The sequence below is a fragment of the Anguilla rostrata genome, chromosome 16 (genome assembly GCF_018555375.3).
Source record: "Anguilla rostrata isolate EN2019 chromosome 16, ASM1855537v3, whole genome shotgun sequence".
NCBI lineage: Eukaryota > Metazoa > Chordata > Actinopteri > Anguilliformes > Anguillidae > Anguilla > Anguilla rostrata.
Window position 1 is genome coordinate 1920876 of NC_057948.1, and position 18342 is coordinate 1939217.

An 18342-nucleotide genomic window follows, 5' to 3' on the forward strand; every position below is an offset into this window, starting at 1 on the left:
GCGCTGCAGTGTCCTATGTGCTTTTCCAGGAGGGCAGTAGCCTCCTTTCGCATTGGACACGCTACTGTCTGTCAGCACCAAACTTGGTGCAATTGGATGCTTCTATGCAGGTCTGGACCGGATGTCATTCCCTAGAGTTGGCTTTCAAACACAAGATGATGAAAGAGAAGTTTATTTATGGCACCAATGCAGTGATTGGTTCTAGCAGACATGCACACTTCAGTCAGTGTATAAGTAAGCCACGTACTTTATATGCGCTGTAAGAGAAAGAGCACTTTATGACACAATATGAGAGTTGCCAATAACCATGAATAGAAAACTTTAACAGTGTTAAGAGGCAATCATTTTATTTACAAGACATGGCAAGATGGACTGGACACTATGCTATAAGAGAGGAAAGGACATGCACCTGAAGAGATTGTAAGATAAAGAAAAGGAACACAAAGAAATTGTGATGCATACCAAAAATGTTTTTTATGAAAGGACTTTGCATAATGAAGTAAATTGTTTGAGCTTCCCTTAAATGCTATCCAGAGAACATCTCCCACAATTCACGCTAGTTTACATTTGACAAAATAGAGTCTGACCTGACCAAAACTCTAGTACCTACCGCCATCCCCACCAGACCAAGCCCCCCCCCTCCCCCCCTTACAGGGTTTGGCTGCACTGCATGGTAATTATCCTGACAGTAAATAAGGGGTATTGTACTGCTGTTGTGCCCTAATGATTGAATCTATCATTCCTGTATGTGTTGCATACTCCTCCTGCAAGGGTTGACAGCGATGGTCCTTCTAAGGACTGTTTTATACTTCTGTGTAGTCTGCATAGTTTGCATGATTTGCATTGTGTGCTACATTTGCAAACGGGCAGAGAATTTGTATGGCATGTTGTACAGGTACAGGTTGTGATTTTCCACCCACTTACAGATACCTTCAATTCCATATCGTTCATATCCTTTAATAAACTTTTATCACATCCATACTGTATGCTACGGGAACGAGGCACAGACGAGGCAGACAGTGCTGGCAACATGCCTGTAGAGGACTTTTATTGTTCATAACAAGAGAAATCACTGCGCTCACCCGTTTTAATTTGTTTGATGCGTAGAAACCGAAGAAATATCATCAATTGAAAAGAAATTGGTTTGCTCTCAAAAAAATGGCTACAAAGCTTAAAAAAAATGTAATTATTTATTTTTTATTAGTTTTCTTTAATGCAAATTCATGCACAAACGTTTTGGTGTGTTGCCTTCTTCAGTGTGAAGGTACAATGATTAAGACATTCCACCTTCTTATAAACAGGTAACAGTTGCCTTTCATTAGGGCTGCTGGCCAATTATTATGAGACAATTATTTATTAAGGCTGCTAGACAATCATAGTGAGACAACAGATAAATTGGTAAATTGGTTAACAAGAGCAATCTTGGAATTTAAATATCCCTCTGTGAATCACCCTGCCATACCTGTACTATATGCATTGCCTAAGATTCATAAATCCCGTGAAGATCCTCCTTTGAGGCCTATAGTATCAGGCACCGGCTCCCTTACTGAGAACATTTCTCGGTTTGTGGACTTTCATGTTTACCCCATAGTTAAGCTATTACCATCATACTTGAAAGACACCACAGATTTTTTAGTGAATTTACAAGCATTGTCAAACATAGATGAAGGTGACTTTTTAGTTACATTATATGTTGGTTCTCTGCCTCCATACCTACGAATACCGGCCTGAAGGCTCTGAGATTCTTTCTTTCCAATCATGAAGGTAGTGTGTCTACTGAGTTTATTATCAGTCTTACTCAATTATTTTCTCTTTGATAAAGATTACTACTTGCAAACACATGGCACTGCCATGGGGACTCCATTAGCCCCCAACTATGCTAATCTGTTCATGGGAAAATTTGAACTTGATTATATTTATGAGAACAATCCTTACGTAAGTTCTATTAAATACTGGACAAGGTATATTGATGATTGTTTTATGATATGGAATGATTCAGAAATGAAGCTGATGGAATTTGTTAATTACATTAATTCAGAACTACGATCTATTTCCTTTTCAGTTGAGAAGAGCCCAGAAGCTATTCACTTCTTAGATGTCTTGGTCACTAAAAAAGGCAATTCCCTTAGTACTATGGTATATAGAAAGCCCACTGACATACAATTTTGTCAGCTGACAGTTATCACCCATTACCATTAAAGAAAGGGTTACCTGTGAGTCAGTTGCATAGGCTTTGCCGTATCTGTGATACTGACGAAGAATACGACAAACAATCGGAGCTCCTCATTGAGCGTTTTCGCTCAAGAGGATACTCTGAAGTATGGCTTAATGACACTAAACAAAAGGTCTCAATAGAAAATGACCTGCTAAATAAAACACAGAGTAAGCAAAAAAAGACATTCTCTGTTAACTATGTTCTGACTTACAATGACTGTTCTAACAAAATTAGATCTATCGTAAACAAGCACTGGCATATTTTGTCCTCAGACACTTCCTTAAATCAAGCCTTTCAGAGCCCCGCTCTATTTACTTATAAAAGAGCAAGAAATTTGGCTAATATGCTAGTAAAGTCAGACGTAGTTAAAGAGAAAAAACAAGCTTTTATAACTGGTTGTTTCCCTTGCAGGAGCTGTGCATCTTGTAGTAATATGATGAAAGGACATCATTTTGTGTGTCCCCAAACATCCAGATCTTATCAAATTAAATCTTGTATCACTTGCAGTAAAAAGGTGTAATCTACGTGTCCCTGCCCCAAGGTGTATATAGGTAAAACTACACGTGCTTTAAAACAACGACTTGGGGAACATAAATCCTCTATAAGAAGATGTGATATCACCTCACCAGTGGCAAGGCACTTTATAGAACAGGAACACTCTATTAAAGACCTTCAATGTATGGGTATAGAAAAGGTAATGCCAGCCCGCAGGGGAGATGGCTTTTAGAAAAAACTACTCCAAAGAGAGGCCTTCTGGATATAGACTCAAATCTGTGTCACCAGGGGGCCTCAATGAGGAGCTGGACCTTATTCCCTTTCTTTAGATTTTTGTGTATGGCCTTTATGCCTGCTTTTTTGTTGATTTAGATTTTACAGTGTATAACCTGAATGCATTTGTGATTGAGGGGCGTGACTGGGCTCAGGAGTGGCCACATGGATTTATGAACGGCTTAGCCTGATGTCTTCTATTGTGGCCACTTGTGGATACATTCACCCCTCTACTATTCTCCTTGATTGCTCCTGTTAACCAATTTACCAATTTATCTAATTGTCTCACTGTGATTGTCTAGCAGCCTTCATAAATAATTGTCTCATAGTAATTGGCCAGCAGCCCTAATGAAAGGCAGCTGTTACCTGTTTATAAGAAGGTGGAATGTCTTAATCATTGTACCTGCACACTGAAGAAGGCAACATGCCAAAACGTTTGTGCATGAATCTGCATTAAAGAAAACTAATAAAAAATAAATAATGACGTTTTTTTAAAGCTTTGTAGCCATTTTTTGAGTGAGGACATTTATTGTGGCAGCGGTATCACAATGAATGAAGACAGGGGAAAAGTGAAACATAAAACAAGATCAGGCTACTCAAATGTTGAGGAAAGCAAAAGTGCTAGGGAAGTGCAGGTGGGTCAAAAATTCAGGCCACAAGGAGGGGCACGTCCGAGTCTGCCACAAAAAAAAAAAAAAAACGGGAATCAGAGACTCTGTTAGTCACTCAGTGAGGGGAAAGCCAGCACACCCCTGGAGTGAGACCATGAGGCCTATATAGGGCCAGCAGCTACTCAGGCAAAGGGGAAAGTGGTGTGGAAAAAGCACTGGTATGCTGCCGGTGGCCTGACTGTATCTCAGGTCCAGGTCTGAGTGTGGAGTGGAGGTGCTGAAACTCAGCCCTGTCCCTCCGATGCTGTCCAGGTCTGAGTGTGGAGTGGAGGTGCTGAAACTCAGCCCTGTCCCTCCAGCGCTGTCCAGGTCTGAGTGTGGAGTGGAGGTGCTGAAACTCAGCCCTGTCCCTCCGGTGCTGTCCAGGTCTGAGTGTGGAGTGGAGGTGCTGAAATTCAGCCCCGTCCCTCTGGCGCTGTCCAGGTCTGAGTGTGGAGTGGAGGTGCTGAAAATCAGCCCTGTCCCTCCGGCGCTGTCCAGATCTGAGTGTGGAGTGGAGGTGCTGAAACTCAGCCCTGTCCCCCCGGCGCTGTCCATGGTGCTGCAGGCCGGGCCGGTGAGACACAGGTGAAGTGGAGCTGAGTGGCGGCTGATGGCAGGGAGGGGCGGGGCTCCAGAGGCCCACACCACAGTACATATATATGAGCATGTGCATTACTTCCTGTTACAGTGAATCTGCCTTTAGCTGTGTTAGCTTGCAGTGCTGTGGGAAGTTTGTTACAGAAAACTAAAGGAAATGAGCAAATTCACTGTCCACATGAAAAATGTGTGTTGTCTTTACTTTTGGTGGTGGCCAAACATCCTACAGCACTGAAAACTAACTCACTGTCCACTCTGAAAGGTGGCAGCTGCACGTCTAGTATGGGATGGGAGGGTTAAGCCCAGAGAAAAGATCATAGAAAAGGTAGATGAGCCCATTGCCCCAATTCAGAGAACTTACAGTATAGGAAAAGGGCCCATTTGGGTCAGAATTACATCTATAGAACTGTCAGAGTTCAGTCCAGCAGGATGTTTAATTTCCAGGATTGTGAATAAAATGGTATTTTATTCTGCTGGTAAAGCTGGGCATTAACTATTGGCTGGCAGGGTATGTGTGTACATCTTGGGGGGAGAGTGTCCATCTGAACAACATGTGAGCTGCTGTTTAGATGCAGTGTTACATCGTTTAGTTTAGTCACTTTTCTGTGGTTCCAGTCCCAAGTCATAGCCTGGATATTATACCTTTGTAAGCAGTCATGCTGTGTGGAATAGTCTGATTCAGAGATCAATATTCTGGCTCTAGCTCCTATCCTCTAAAGGATAACATCATTTACAGGAGTATTTCTTAGATAAGTATTCTAATAATCTTCAAATACCCCCACTTATTACATTTTTTGTGCAGTTTATATTACTCCACAAGGGCTACCAAACATGTTGATAAGGGGTTTTAAAAGAAAAAAATGACCTAATACATCAGGCTTTTATTTTCATTATTATTATCATTGTTACAATAATAATTAAATGTAACGCAATAATTAACTTATTATATTCGCAAAAGCGTGTGAAAATAAAATGAATGGATGGATTATAGCGTAAAGACATGGAGAACATAGGTGCAATGTGAGGAAGTTTCAAAAGACACCACCTTTTTGAAAATCTAGTGTCTACCAGCAATAAAAGTTAGTGGCAGTAATCAGTTGTGCTGTTCTGATACAGCCACTAGATGGCGATGCAGTGTAATTCCAGTTGATGCCGTAGTTGCATTGCTGTAAAATCGTGCCAGATGAACTGAAGTGTAGCACAGCTCGTACACGACTCCGGCACTGCTTCAGCTGTTAGCAGGTACAATATTGCAGGTCTGACCAATAATATCATGACTGGTTATATAAAACCTTCATGTTATTTTATATACTGGCGTATATATTTAAGTTGTCTGTGACAGTTAGCTGCTTAGTTCCTCTCTGGCTCCGCTAGCTAGGTTGGGTCATGAAGTAACGTTAAGGTAGGTTGGGCTGGCTAGCTAGCTAACTCGTGCCTGTGAGTCAATGCGAAAGCTGAACTTAGAACAACGGCAACAAGTGTCAACCTGAGGGTCATGTTGTTTGATGTAAATGGTAAACAAATGATATTTGCAAAGTGTTAATAGTTATTATCAAATAATTGTGTTATGTAACTGTAGTTGTGTATTTTCAAAGAATTAACTAGCTGAGGTAACAGTAAACAGCTCAGAGCGAGCTGGCATCGCCATGGTAACCAACCGACCCTCCTAAGGGCCACGTTTTAAACAGCGTCGTCATGGTTACCGTCACGTTACTTTGGCGAGAGGTAAATAAGGAAGAGCACAATTTTGTATCGAATGCGGTTTCATTTCACCTTGCTGAATATTTTAAAATTAATGTCAAAAACCCTGACAGACCGTATAATTTGTTAAACTTAAATTGTTTGATAACTTGATGGTTACAAGATTAGGAAGAAAATATTATCATTATAACAGTAATGTATTTAGCTAATGGGTTATACGAGTAGTTATACATTAACAGTTATGTTTATCTGTTCATAGTGATGAATATTCAGCGTCTTTGAAATGAGGGTGAGGTAAAGTGCACCAAAAAAATGCTGTTTTTTGTGTTTTCCTGATGAAATTAATGTTTGCAAATCAGATAAGTTCATCACATGGGAAGGGTTATTAGAACCCAGTAATTGCCTTAGACTATTGTGGATTAGTCAGAATACTTCATGAACTTAATTTACACACCCCCCTCCCTGTTTTTGTGTGTACATCTCAGGAATGCATAGGTACATATGTATCTACTGTCAAGGTGAACAATGTCACAAAGAATCTATGCGTGTGTGTGTGTGTTTGTGTGCGTGCGTGCGGTCTCTCCACAGGCTGGGTTTGTGTAATCTCACAGAGGGCTGCTGTGATGTTCTGGCCTCAGTCCTGCATTCTCCTCACTCAGAGCTGAGAGATCTGGAGCTCAGAGACAACGAGCTGCAGGATTCAGGAGTGAGAGCACTCTCTGCTGGACTGGAAAACCCACACTGTAAACTGCAGAGACTGGGGTGAGTACAAACACAAACCCCTTCAATCCAAAGGGCTACAATGTGACTAAATACAACACTGATGTCAATGTTTCTAATGTGAAAACAGACACTTCACAGAACTGAAACAGCATGTTCCTGTTCTTCCTCTTGGTATAATTTGACTACACAAATGAATGAAGAAAATGAATTAGTCCTGTTTACTGAACTGTAGTGGGGTGTAAAGTCAAATGTGTTTGATAATGACTCATTCCACATTCATGTTATTTTAGTTTGACACACACAGCCCTGTTAGTTTATATTATGTTACATTACATTTATTTGCCAGACGCTTTTATCCAAAGTGACGTACAATAAGTGTATACAAAAGGTAATTGGAACAACTACAAAACACAGGTCCAATAAGGTACAATACTTCGCACAGTTATTCATAGCCATGAACACATTAAGTCTAGTTCACATAGTGAACATTACTGTGACCTAACCTATGCTAAGTCAAACTAGGAGGCATTACAAGCAACATCTAGACAATGATACAAGGCACAATAAGTGCTGGATGGAGGTACATGTAACATGAGTGGCACAGGAGGTACATATGTAGAAATAGGGGGATTTAAGTGATAGAAATGATCTACAGAGTGGTGATAGTTAGTCCAGGTATAGTCTGAAGAGATGCATCTTCAGACCACGGCGGAAGATGGGTAGTGAGGGAGAGGTTCGTAGAGATACAGGGAGTTTGTTCCACCACTGGAGAGCTAGGGTGGAGAAGCTCCGTGGTAGAGACAAGATTGAACCCTTTACCCGGATGGCAGGGGGTGCAAGGCAGTGGTCAAGTGGGCGTATAGGATTTAATCATGTGCTGTAAGTAGACGGGGGCTGTCCCGTTGGCTGCAGTGTAGGTGAGGGTCAGGACTTTGAACCTGCAGTGACTGGTAGCCAGTGGAGTGACCTCACCAGGGGAGAACTTGGGAAGGTTGAAGACAATAAATGTGTGTAAGGTGTGTAACACGCTGCTATGTGTTTGACACACACAGACCTGTTAGTTTATATTAATGTGTGTAAGGTGTGTAACACACTGCTGTGTTTGACACACACAGCCCTGTTAGTTTATATTAATGTGTGTAAGGTGTGTAACACACTGCTATATGTTTGACACACACAGCCCTGCTAGTTTATATTAATGTGTGTATGGTGTGTAACACACTGCTATGTGTTTGACACACACAGCCCTGTTAGTTTATATTATTGTGTGTCAGGTGTGTAACACACTGCTATGTGTTTGACACACACAGCCCTGTTAGTTTATATCTCATAAAAAACACGTTTTCAACGTACAAAAATGCCAAGTTACTAAAAAGTATTGATATCAAAATGACGCCAAGTTACGATACTACAAACAATATAGGCTATCTTGCCTCACCGAAATTTCATAACATGTATTCCAAAGCAATGCTACCCAATATTTCCTCAATTCTTTCAAGTCACTTGGCCCTGTGTTTTGTAATCTTACCATATTACAATGTCATGCAAACGTTGTGTCAGATCAAAGTGTCAAATATTTCGTATTGCCTCATGGAACACATTGAAATTCATGTATATTTGCAACGTACAATAAATACATGTAAAATACATATTGTACATACATACATAGAGAACTTCTTTATCCCTATGGGGACATTTCCCTCGCAGCATGTTACATTCACATTTACGAACAGACATTTATACCAAGAAACATACAATCATTCATGCAACAGAAAGGCTTGCCACCAAAATACATACATACCAATACAAATTGGACATATAGATGCCTATTCAATCAATCATGACTGTGAGAGAGCCATCCACACATATGTTTGGCCTGTCCATGTACTGCACGCTTATATACACACAGGGCCAAGTGACTTGAAAGAATTGAGGAAATATTGGGTAGCATTGCTTTGGAATACATGTTATGAAATTTTGGTGAGGCAAGATAGCCTATATTGTTTGTAGTACCGTAACTTGGCGTCATTTTGATATCAATACTTTTGAGTAACTTGGAATTTTTGTACGTTGAAAACGTGTTTTTTTATGAGATGGTAAGATTACAAAACACAGGGCCAAGTGACTTGAAAGAATTGAGGAAATATTGGGTAGCATTGCTTTGGAATACATGTTATGAAATTTCGGTGAGGCAAGATAGCCTATATTGTTTGTAGTACCGTAACTTGGCGTCATTTTGATATCAATACTTTTGGGTAACTTGGCATTTTTGTACGTTGAAAACGTGTTTTTTTATGAGATATCATTTCTTTTTGCAAAGCGTTTTATTACGAGAGTGAGAAATGCGAAGTGACTCTGTAAGAAACGGTTGTGGATTATGGCTATCATTGTGTGAATTTGTACAGTCTGATGAGCGTGTACGTTTAGCAGTTTCGGTTTGCTATATATGTAAAACAGTGGCTGTGAGAAATGGTGCGGTGGCATAATTGTAAACGCATCAGAAAAGGTGAAATATGGCCAGTGTAGCTATGTAGGCTACTCACGGATTTGACGGGCATCCAACGAGCCTTGATTGACAAAAGAATCAGGAAGCCTGTAGAATTAGAACTGCCTAGGTTGCAACTTGTGTACCCTTCTGTCCTGCTCCATTGTCTGTTATTTCGTGAAGATGCACTTTTAGTGTTTGTAAGGTTTATAAGGCATTTTGATAGGCTTATCTGCAGGTAGGAATCCTCTTTGCAGTTTTGTTAAGCTAGAACCGGAAAAGTTGATAGTGGAGAATAGGAGCAGACGCATATGTCCCAGCAGGCTTTGCATATGAGAAAATAACAAGTGTGAGATAAATTAGGCGAAATGATGAAATTGTGTAGTTGAAACAATATGTTTTTTAGCAGTATGGGCATGTAGGTGAAGGTTGACACGATCACAGACTATAGTGCGAAGTAAATGAAGTGACCATGAGCGAGCTTAGTTTCCTTATCAAACGGTATATATAACAGTCTGTATTCATCATTAGTTGTTGAAGTGGAGGGTTAAATAATGTGTGGAATCTATTGCACTAATGTGTTTTTCTCATGTTCAGTGCTAGTAGTTATACTTATGAGGGAATCATGATTTTAAATGTAATGTTTTAATGCGGAGTTGCAGAACGTACATACGTAGTAAATGTTTGTAGCCTATGTGGCTAGATAGAGAACAGGGCGAGGTAACATGAATGTAGAAACGTGGCGTTTGCTGATATGATGGTTTGTACGGTAGCCAAGTGAAGAAATGTAGTTAGTAGAAATGGCACAGTGGTGAACTGGTGTAACTTTTTAATAAAAGGAATACATTTGCATCATGAAATGCATATGGATGGCCGTGAGTGAGTTTTGGTAAAGCAAATATAAGCGTAAGAAAATGTTAGTGTAAAAGAGGAAATGATCTGCCTGAGGGCGAGTCGGGATTCAAGCCTTAAACCGGAGGTTTACCAGTCTGTGACTTTGTTAGTGCAGCACCATGCCATAGCTATGCAATGCGTGAAATATCATTAGCAAACCTGCCGGTGGTTTTAAAGAAGAACACAGGCCAGTAAGCACAGAAGAGCTCCCGTTGAATCCATACGGCTTAGCAATATTGTAGCCGGTTAATAACTGAACGTACAGACGGTAAGTGATCATGCATATGGCTTAGCAATATTGTAGCCGGTTAATAACTGAACGGTGAACGGCGGGTAGATATGGTGCAAAAGCAATAATTGATAATTAGTAGACAATTATTAGTGAGGGTCGAAGCAGGTTAAATAAACGTGTGCCTAGCTGGGCTTGAACCTGCAACCCTGTGTTCCCAAGAGTGTAACCTTACCCACTAGGCCACAGGCAGACTAGCTGTTTAAACCGGAAATGTTTCAGAATAAAAATGTATGGGTATTTTGCGTGTGTATGCGCGTTTTTGATTGGGTCGTGTAGGTGAAGATTTGGCTGGTGTCAGTGAAATGTCCAATGGGGAGACATGTTGTTAGTGGGATAGGCGGCAGGAAAAATAAGAAGAAGAAGAAGAAAGAGAAGAAGAAGGAGAAAACGCAAAATCCCCTTAGTTTAGGCCTTTATTGTGTGGACATGTGAATTTTTTTATGAATTCTATTTGTTGAAATGGGGTCAGAATGTACAGAATTTAATGTTTTTAAGGGCTGAGTGTCTGTGGCTGTTGTGGTTATTTCTGTGGGGAACCCTGAAAAGTGCCAAACTCTCGGTGCTGTATAGGTATGGGGCATGTCCCCGCCAAGGCGTAACTTGGCGGGATGGCATACCTGCCATCCCAATTAATGTGTGTAAGGTGTGTAGCACACTTCTATGTGTTTAACACACACAGCCCTGTTAGTTTATATTAATGTTTCTAAGGTGTGTAACACACTGCTATGTGTTTGACACACGCAGCTCTGTTAGTTTATATTAATGTGTGTACGGTGTGTAACACATTGCTTTGTGTTTGACACACACAGCCCTGTTAATTTATATTAATTTGTGTAAGGTGTATAACACACTGCTATGTGTCTAACACACACAGCCCTGTTAGTTTATATTAATGTGTGTAAGGTGTGTAACACACTGCGATGTGTTTGACACACACAGCCCTGTTAGTTTATATTAATGTGTGTAAGGTGTGTAACACACTGCTATGTGTTTGACACACACAGCCCTGTTAGTTTATTTTAATGTGTGTAAGGTGTGTAACACACTGCTATGTGTTTGACACACACAGCCCTGTTAGTTTATATTAATGTGTGTAAGGTGTGTAACACACTGCTATGTGTTTGACACACAGCCCTGTTAGTTTATATTAATGTGTGTAAGGTGTGTAACACACTGCTATGTGTCTGACACACACAGCCCTGTTAGTTTATATTAATGTGTGTAAGGTGTGTAACACACTGCTATGTGTCTGACACACACAGCCCTGTTAGTTTATATTAATGTGTGTAAGGTGTGTAACACACTGCTATGTGTCTAATACACACAGCTCTGTTAGTTTATATTAATGTGTGTAAGGTGTGTAACACACTGCTATGTGTTTGACACACACAGCCCTTTTAGTTTATATTAATGTGTGTAAGGTGTGTGTGTCCTTCTCTCTGCAGGCTGTCAGGCTGTGGAGTCACACAGAGAGGCTGTGATTCTCTGGCTTCAGCTCTGTGTTCAAACCCCTCACACCTGAGAGAGCTGGACCTGAGATACAATCACCCAGGAGACTCAGGAGTGAGAGCGCTTTCTGCTGCTAAACTGGACACACTCACACTGCTGTAAGTACAGAGAGTTTCCACACTGCACCTCACACACACACACACACCTGAGAGAGCTGGACCTCAGCTACAATCATCCAGGAGACTCAGGAGTGAGAGCACTGTCTGCTGCTAAACTGGACACACTCACACTGCTGTAAGTACAGAGAGTTTCCACACTGCGCCTCACACACACACACACACACACACACACACACGCAAAAAGGAGTTTGGGGGGGGGCATGGAGGACACTATTCACACCAGCGTTACTCAAGAGGGTTGAGGATCTCCAGTGGAGGGTGCTGCAGGGGATCACTGCAGTAAATAAGATGTGGTTGTTGTAGTTAGGGGTTTGATCAGGGACACAGTGATGGTGGAGTTTCAGTATTACAAAGCAATGGAGAACCTGAGTGTGTTTCAGAGTGTGTGTGTTATAAGGGTGTTTTATGTTCAATGGAGGGAGGGGAGCTATTTTTGCACATGGAATAGAGTGAGGGAATGGAATAAGTTTCCTTTGTGACAGATTTCTGTGTTTTTCATATGATCGTGGTTTTGTGTTTTATTGTGTCTTTGTTTTTATTTATGTGATGTCATTGGTGTGTTGAGAGTGGAAATAAAGGATGGTTAAAATTTATAATTCTGTTTTGCTGATCTTACAGTGTGGACCATGGAGGAGAGAACAGGACCAAACCAGGACCCAGGAAATGTGAGTGTTTATCGACACAGAACACTTTCCATGGGTACACACTCTGCTGTGTGTGTGTTTGTGTGTGTGTGTGTGTGTGAGAGAGAGACTTCTCTCTTATACACATAAACACACAAACAGAAACACACATGTACACAAACACACACACAGAGGTACTATCACAGCTCTCTCTCTCACACACACATAATGAGGTGAATATTAATAATGATAATTAATCTCATTAATGTCTCTGGTGTGCAGACGGCTGTCAGTTCACACTGGATCCAAACACAGTGCGCAGAGAGCTGTCTCTGTCTGAGGGGAACAGGAGGGTGACACACACACCGTGGAGAAAGGAGCCATATCCTGATCATCCAGAGAGATTTGAGTACTGGTCCCAGGTTATGTGCAGAGAGAGTGTGTGTGAGCGCTGTTACTGGGAGGCTCAGTATGAGTTCAGTGTGTCTGAGCGGGAGGGATGGGTTTATATAGCAGTGACATATAAAGCAATCAGCAGGAAAGGAGAGGGTTATGACTGTAGGTTTGGAGACAATAAAAACTCCTGGAGTCTGGAGTGCATTAAACACAGAGACTCTGATAAACTCAGATGCTCTGTCTGGCACAATAGGAACGAAACATACATACCTGCCCCCCCCCCCTACCGCAGAGCCAGAGTGTATTATGGTGCTGGTAGAAGAGTGTGTGTGTACAGGGTAGGAGTGTGTGTGGACCGTCCGGCCGGCACTCTGTCCTTCTACAGCGTCTCTGACTCTGACACACTGACCCTCCTGCACAGATTCCACACACACTTCACTCCACACACACCCCTCTGTGCTGGATTTCATGTGTGGAGGTCCTCCTCAGTGTCCCTCTGCCAACTGGAGTAGAGACACACACATTCACACACACACACACTCCTCAGTGTCCCTCTGCCAACTGGAGTAGAGACACCCACATTCTCACACACACACGCATACACACACACACACCACATTCACATACCCACTCACACACACACACACCACACACACTCATATACACATACACACACACTCACACATGCACACTCAGATACACATAGACACACACACCAACACCAACACACACACACACATACTCTCACACACACCCTTGCTCTCTCACACTCACACACATGCACACACACACCTACACACATGAACACACACAATCTCTCGCACACACAAGCACACACATTCACGCGCGCACACACATGCATACGTACACACGCTCATAACCGTATGCACACACACACACCCTCTCTCTCATACTCAGTCACTCACACACACACTCCCTCTCTCTCTCTCTCACACACACACTCACATCCACACGCATTCACACAAACGCACGCACACACACACAAACTCATGCACTCACGTACACACACACATACATGCGTACAGAGACACAAACACGTGTCAACACACACATTCACATTCCCATACGCATGCACACACATGTATAAACACACACACACACACACACACTGATGTACACTCATGCACACACACTCACACACCCACACAAGCACACACTCATGCACACACACTCACACACTTACACACACATACACACTTTCTCACACCAAATCACTCACACCCCCAATCACACACATGCACACACACACCTACACATGGACACACAATCTCTCGCACACACAAACACACACATTCACCAGTGCACTCTCACGCGCACACACACATGCATGCATACGTACACACGCTCATAACCGTATGCACACACACACACACTCTCTCTCTCTCTCATGCTCAGTCACTCACACACACACACCCTCTCTCTCTCACACACACACTCACATCCACACACATTCGCACAAACGCACGCACACACACACAAACTCACACCTAGACCCTCACACACACACACACACATATATACAAACAGTCACACTCACACACTTATATACACACACACTCATATACACATACACACACACACTCACACATATATATACATACACTCATATGCACCTAGACCCACATACTCGCACTCACACACCTACACACACTCTCGCACACCCAGTTACACACACACACACACCGTCTCTCTCTCACATACACTCCATCACACAAACGCATACTCTCACACACACCCTTTCTCTCTCAGTCATGCACACGCACTCACAAATACACACACTCATGTTTACTCATGCACACGCACTCACACACCTACGCACGCACACTCTCTCACATCCAGTCACTCACACACACCTACACACGGACACACACAATCTCACGCACACACACATGCAAATATACACACGCTCATACCTGAATGCACACACACACTCTTTCTCTCACTCACACTCTCACATACAGTATACAGACACACACATGCGCAAACGCACGCGCACACACACATACACTCATGCACTCACGCACAAACACAAACATGTCAACACACACACATACTCATGCACACACACATGCATACACTTACATGCATGCACACACCATATACACATGTATACACAAACATTCTCATACCCATACATACATACACACACGTATAAACACGCACAAATTCATAATGGCACTCTCACGCACACACAAATACACATACATACACTCATTCTCTTCCACGCACACACACTCAAATACACAGTCACACACACATTCACACAAACGCACGCACACTCACTTTCTCTTACCCATACACACGCACCTGTGTGCACACATACTCATGCACTCAATCATACTCTCACACATGCACACACACACACACACACACATTCTCTTACCCATTCACACACGCAACCCAGGCACACACACACATGCATACTCACGCATGCACACACACATTCACGCGCGCACACACATGCATACGTACACACGCTCATAACCGTATGCACACACACACACCCTCTCTCTCATACTCAGTCACTCACACACACACTCCCTCTCTCTCTCTCTCACACACACACTCACATCCACATGCATTCACACAAACGCACGCACACACACACAAACTCATGCACTCACGTACACACACACATACATGCGTGCAGAGACACAAACACGTGTCTACACACACATTCACATTCCCATACGCATGCACACACATGTATAAACACACACACACACTGATGTACACTCATGCACACACACTCACACACCCACACAAGCACACACTCGTGCACACACACTCACACACTTACACACACATACACACTTTCTCACACAAAATCACTCACACCCCCAATCACACACATGCACACACACACCTACACATGGACACACAATCTCTCGCACACACAAACACACACATTCACCAGTGCGCTAACACGCGCACACACACATGCATGCATACGTACAAACGCTCATAACCGTATGCACACACACACACACTCTCTCTCTCTCTCATGCTCAGTCACTCACACACACACCCTTTCTCTCTCACACACACACTCACATCCACACACATTCGCACAAACGCACGCACACACACACAAACTCACACCTAGACCCTCACACACACACACACACACATATATACAAACAGTCACACTCACACACTTATATACACACACACTCATATACACATACACACACACACTCACACATATATATACATACACTCATATGCACCTAGACCCACATACTCGCACTCACACACCTACACACACTCTCGCACACCCAGTTACACACACACACACCGTCTCTCTCTCACATACACTCCATCACACAAACGCATACTCTCACACACACCCTTTCTCTCTCAGTCATGCACACGCACTCACAAATACACACACTCATGTTTACTCATGCACACGCACTCACACACCTACGCACGCACACTCTCTCACATCCAGTCACTCACACACACCTACACACGGACACACACAATCTCACGCACACACACATGCAAATATACACACTCTCATACCCATATGCACACACACACTCTTTCTCTCACTCACACTCTCACATACAGTATACAGACACACACATGCGCAAACGCACGCGCACACACACATACACTCATGCACTCACGCACAAACACAAACATGTCAACACACACACATACTCATGCACACACACATGCATACACTTACATGCATGCACACACCATATACACATGTATACACAAACATTCTCATACCCATACATACATACACACACGTATAAACACGCACAAATTCATAATGGCACTCTCACGCACACACAAATACACATACATACACTCATTCTCTTCCACGCACACACACTCAAATACACAGTCACACACACATTCACACAAACGCACGCACACTCACTTTCTCTTACCCATACACACGCACCTGTGTGCACACATACTCATGCACTCAATCATACTCTCACACATGCACACACACACACACACACACACATTCTCTTACCCATTCACACACGCAACCCAGGCACACACACACATGCATACTCACGCATGCACACACACATTCACAACTGCACACGCACAGAAACACACTCTCACCCAATCACACACGCACACACGTCGACACACTTGCAACCTTCCTTGACCAATGCCTTACAACTGCAATTTCAGCTGTGCCCAGTATTAGCCTCAGTACAGCTTTTAAACCCTGTACATGGGAGTATGATCTTTTAGCAGGTTCAGGTTAAGCACTTGCTATTTAAATATGATGATTTTTTTATTTATTTATTACATTTTAATAAATTTATATTTCAAATGTTCAAGGTGTGTTTATGTACTTTTGATTATTAAAACATTAATATAACATTAAGTGTAATAATGGCAAAAGATGGCAGGGTAAAATGTTTTTGAAGTAATAACTCTGTCTCCAGTATCTGCATCTTTGTATAAAAGAAGCCAGTGGCAAACTCCTCCAGTTAACTGCATTTTACTAGTTTTTACAGTTGCTTTCATTCATTTTCACAAGAGTTCCAATGTGCAAATTTCTGTGGGCAAATGCAGCTGATAGGGAGAATGCAAAATGATCACTGCAGTGTACTTTTTTCTTTTTTGTATGAGTTGATGAGTTGAGTTTCCTTATTTATTGGGTCAGGATTGTTTTTTTTTTTGTTTTTTTTTTTTTTTAATCTGTTGCTTTAATTTTCTGTATTTTCAGACAACAATCTTCAATGATTAAACCTGCATTATCAAAAATATCAGATGTGTTGGTGTTATGATTTATTATTGTGTGATGTTTGAACTCCTGTGACACAGTAGTACTTATTTCATATTCTGTATGGGATTATTTTTGGGCTCAATATGAGTAGATCAGCACGGGGCTAAAATCTGCACAGTTGAAGCAATGAAATTAATTTACAGTAGTGGAAATAAAATTCGTTATAAGAAAAGTTGTGTAGTGTCTGATGAATGCTTGCTTCTGTTACTGTAGTGTAACCACAACTCAATACATTTTGAAAAGTCACTGCTTGTGTATTGAGCTGGTATATTTATGTTACTTCTCAGAGAAATGGTTTTCCTGTAGGATTGAACCAGGATCTGCTGCACATCAGTTGAATGGATTAGACCACTGAGCCAAAATCAGGGCAGAAGTGTGGTTTGCATGACATCAAGTCTCTGAGATGTTCCTGAGACCCTGCAGTTTTTCTCGTTTTTTCAGATGCATTTCTAATAGCCGCAGTCACACATTACAAATGCATTACAGTATGTTATGATTGCTTTGGCTCTTACCTTAAGACACATTTCTGTACCTACACAGAAAGTACAAAACTCTAAAATCACACTCAGTTTTCA

General features: G+C 42.0%; 1 protein-coding gene across 2 annotated transcripts in view; it reads left to right on the top strand.

Annotated features, from left to right (window-relative positions):
- The window catches only part of LOC135242411 (NACHT, LRR and PYD domains-containing protein 12-like), a 120620-nt gene extending 102873 nt beyond the window's left edge, over positions 1-17747 (top strand). For both annotated transcript variants that reach the window (XM_064313491.1, XM_064313490.1), the window contains 4 exons: positions 6523-6696; positions 11774-11935; positions 12575-12621; positions 12862-17747. In XM_064313491.1, coding sequence (XP_064169561.1) covers positions 6523-6696; positions 11774-11935; positions 12575-12621; positions 12862-13487 — 1009 coding nt within the window. In that variant the 3' untranslated portion in view covers positions 13488-17747. The remainder of the gene's footprint in view (positions 1-6522; positions 6697-11773; positions 11936-12574; positions 12622-12861) is intronic.
- The last annotated feature ends 595 nt before the right edge of the window (positions 17748-18342 follow it).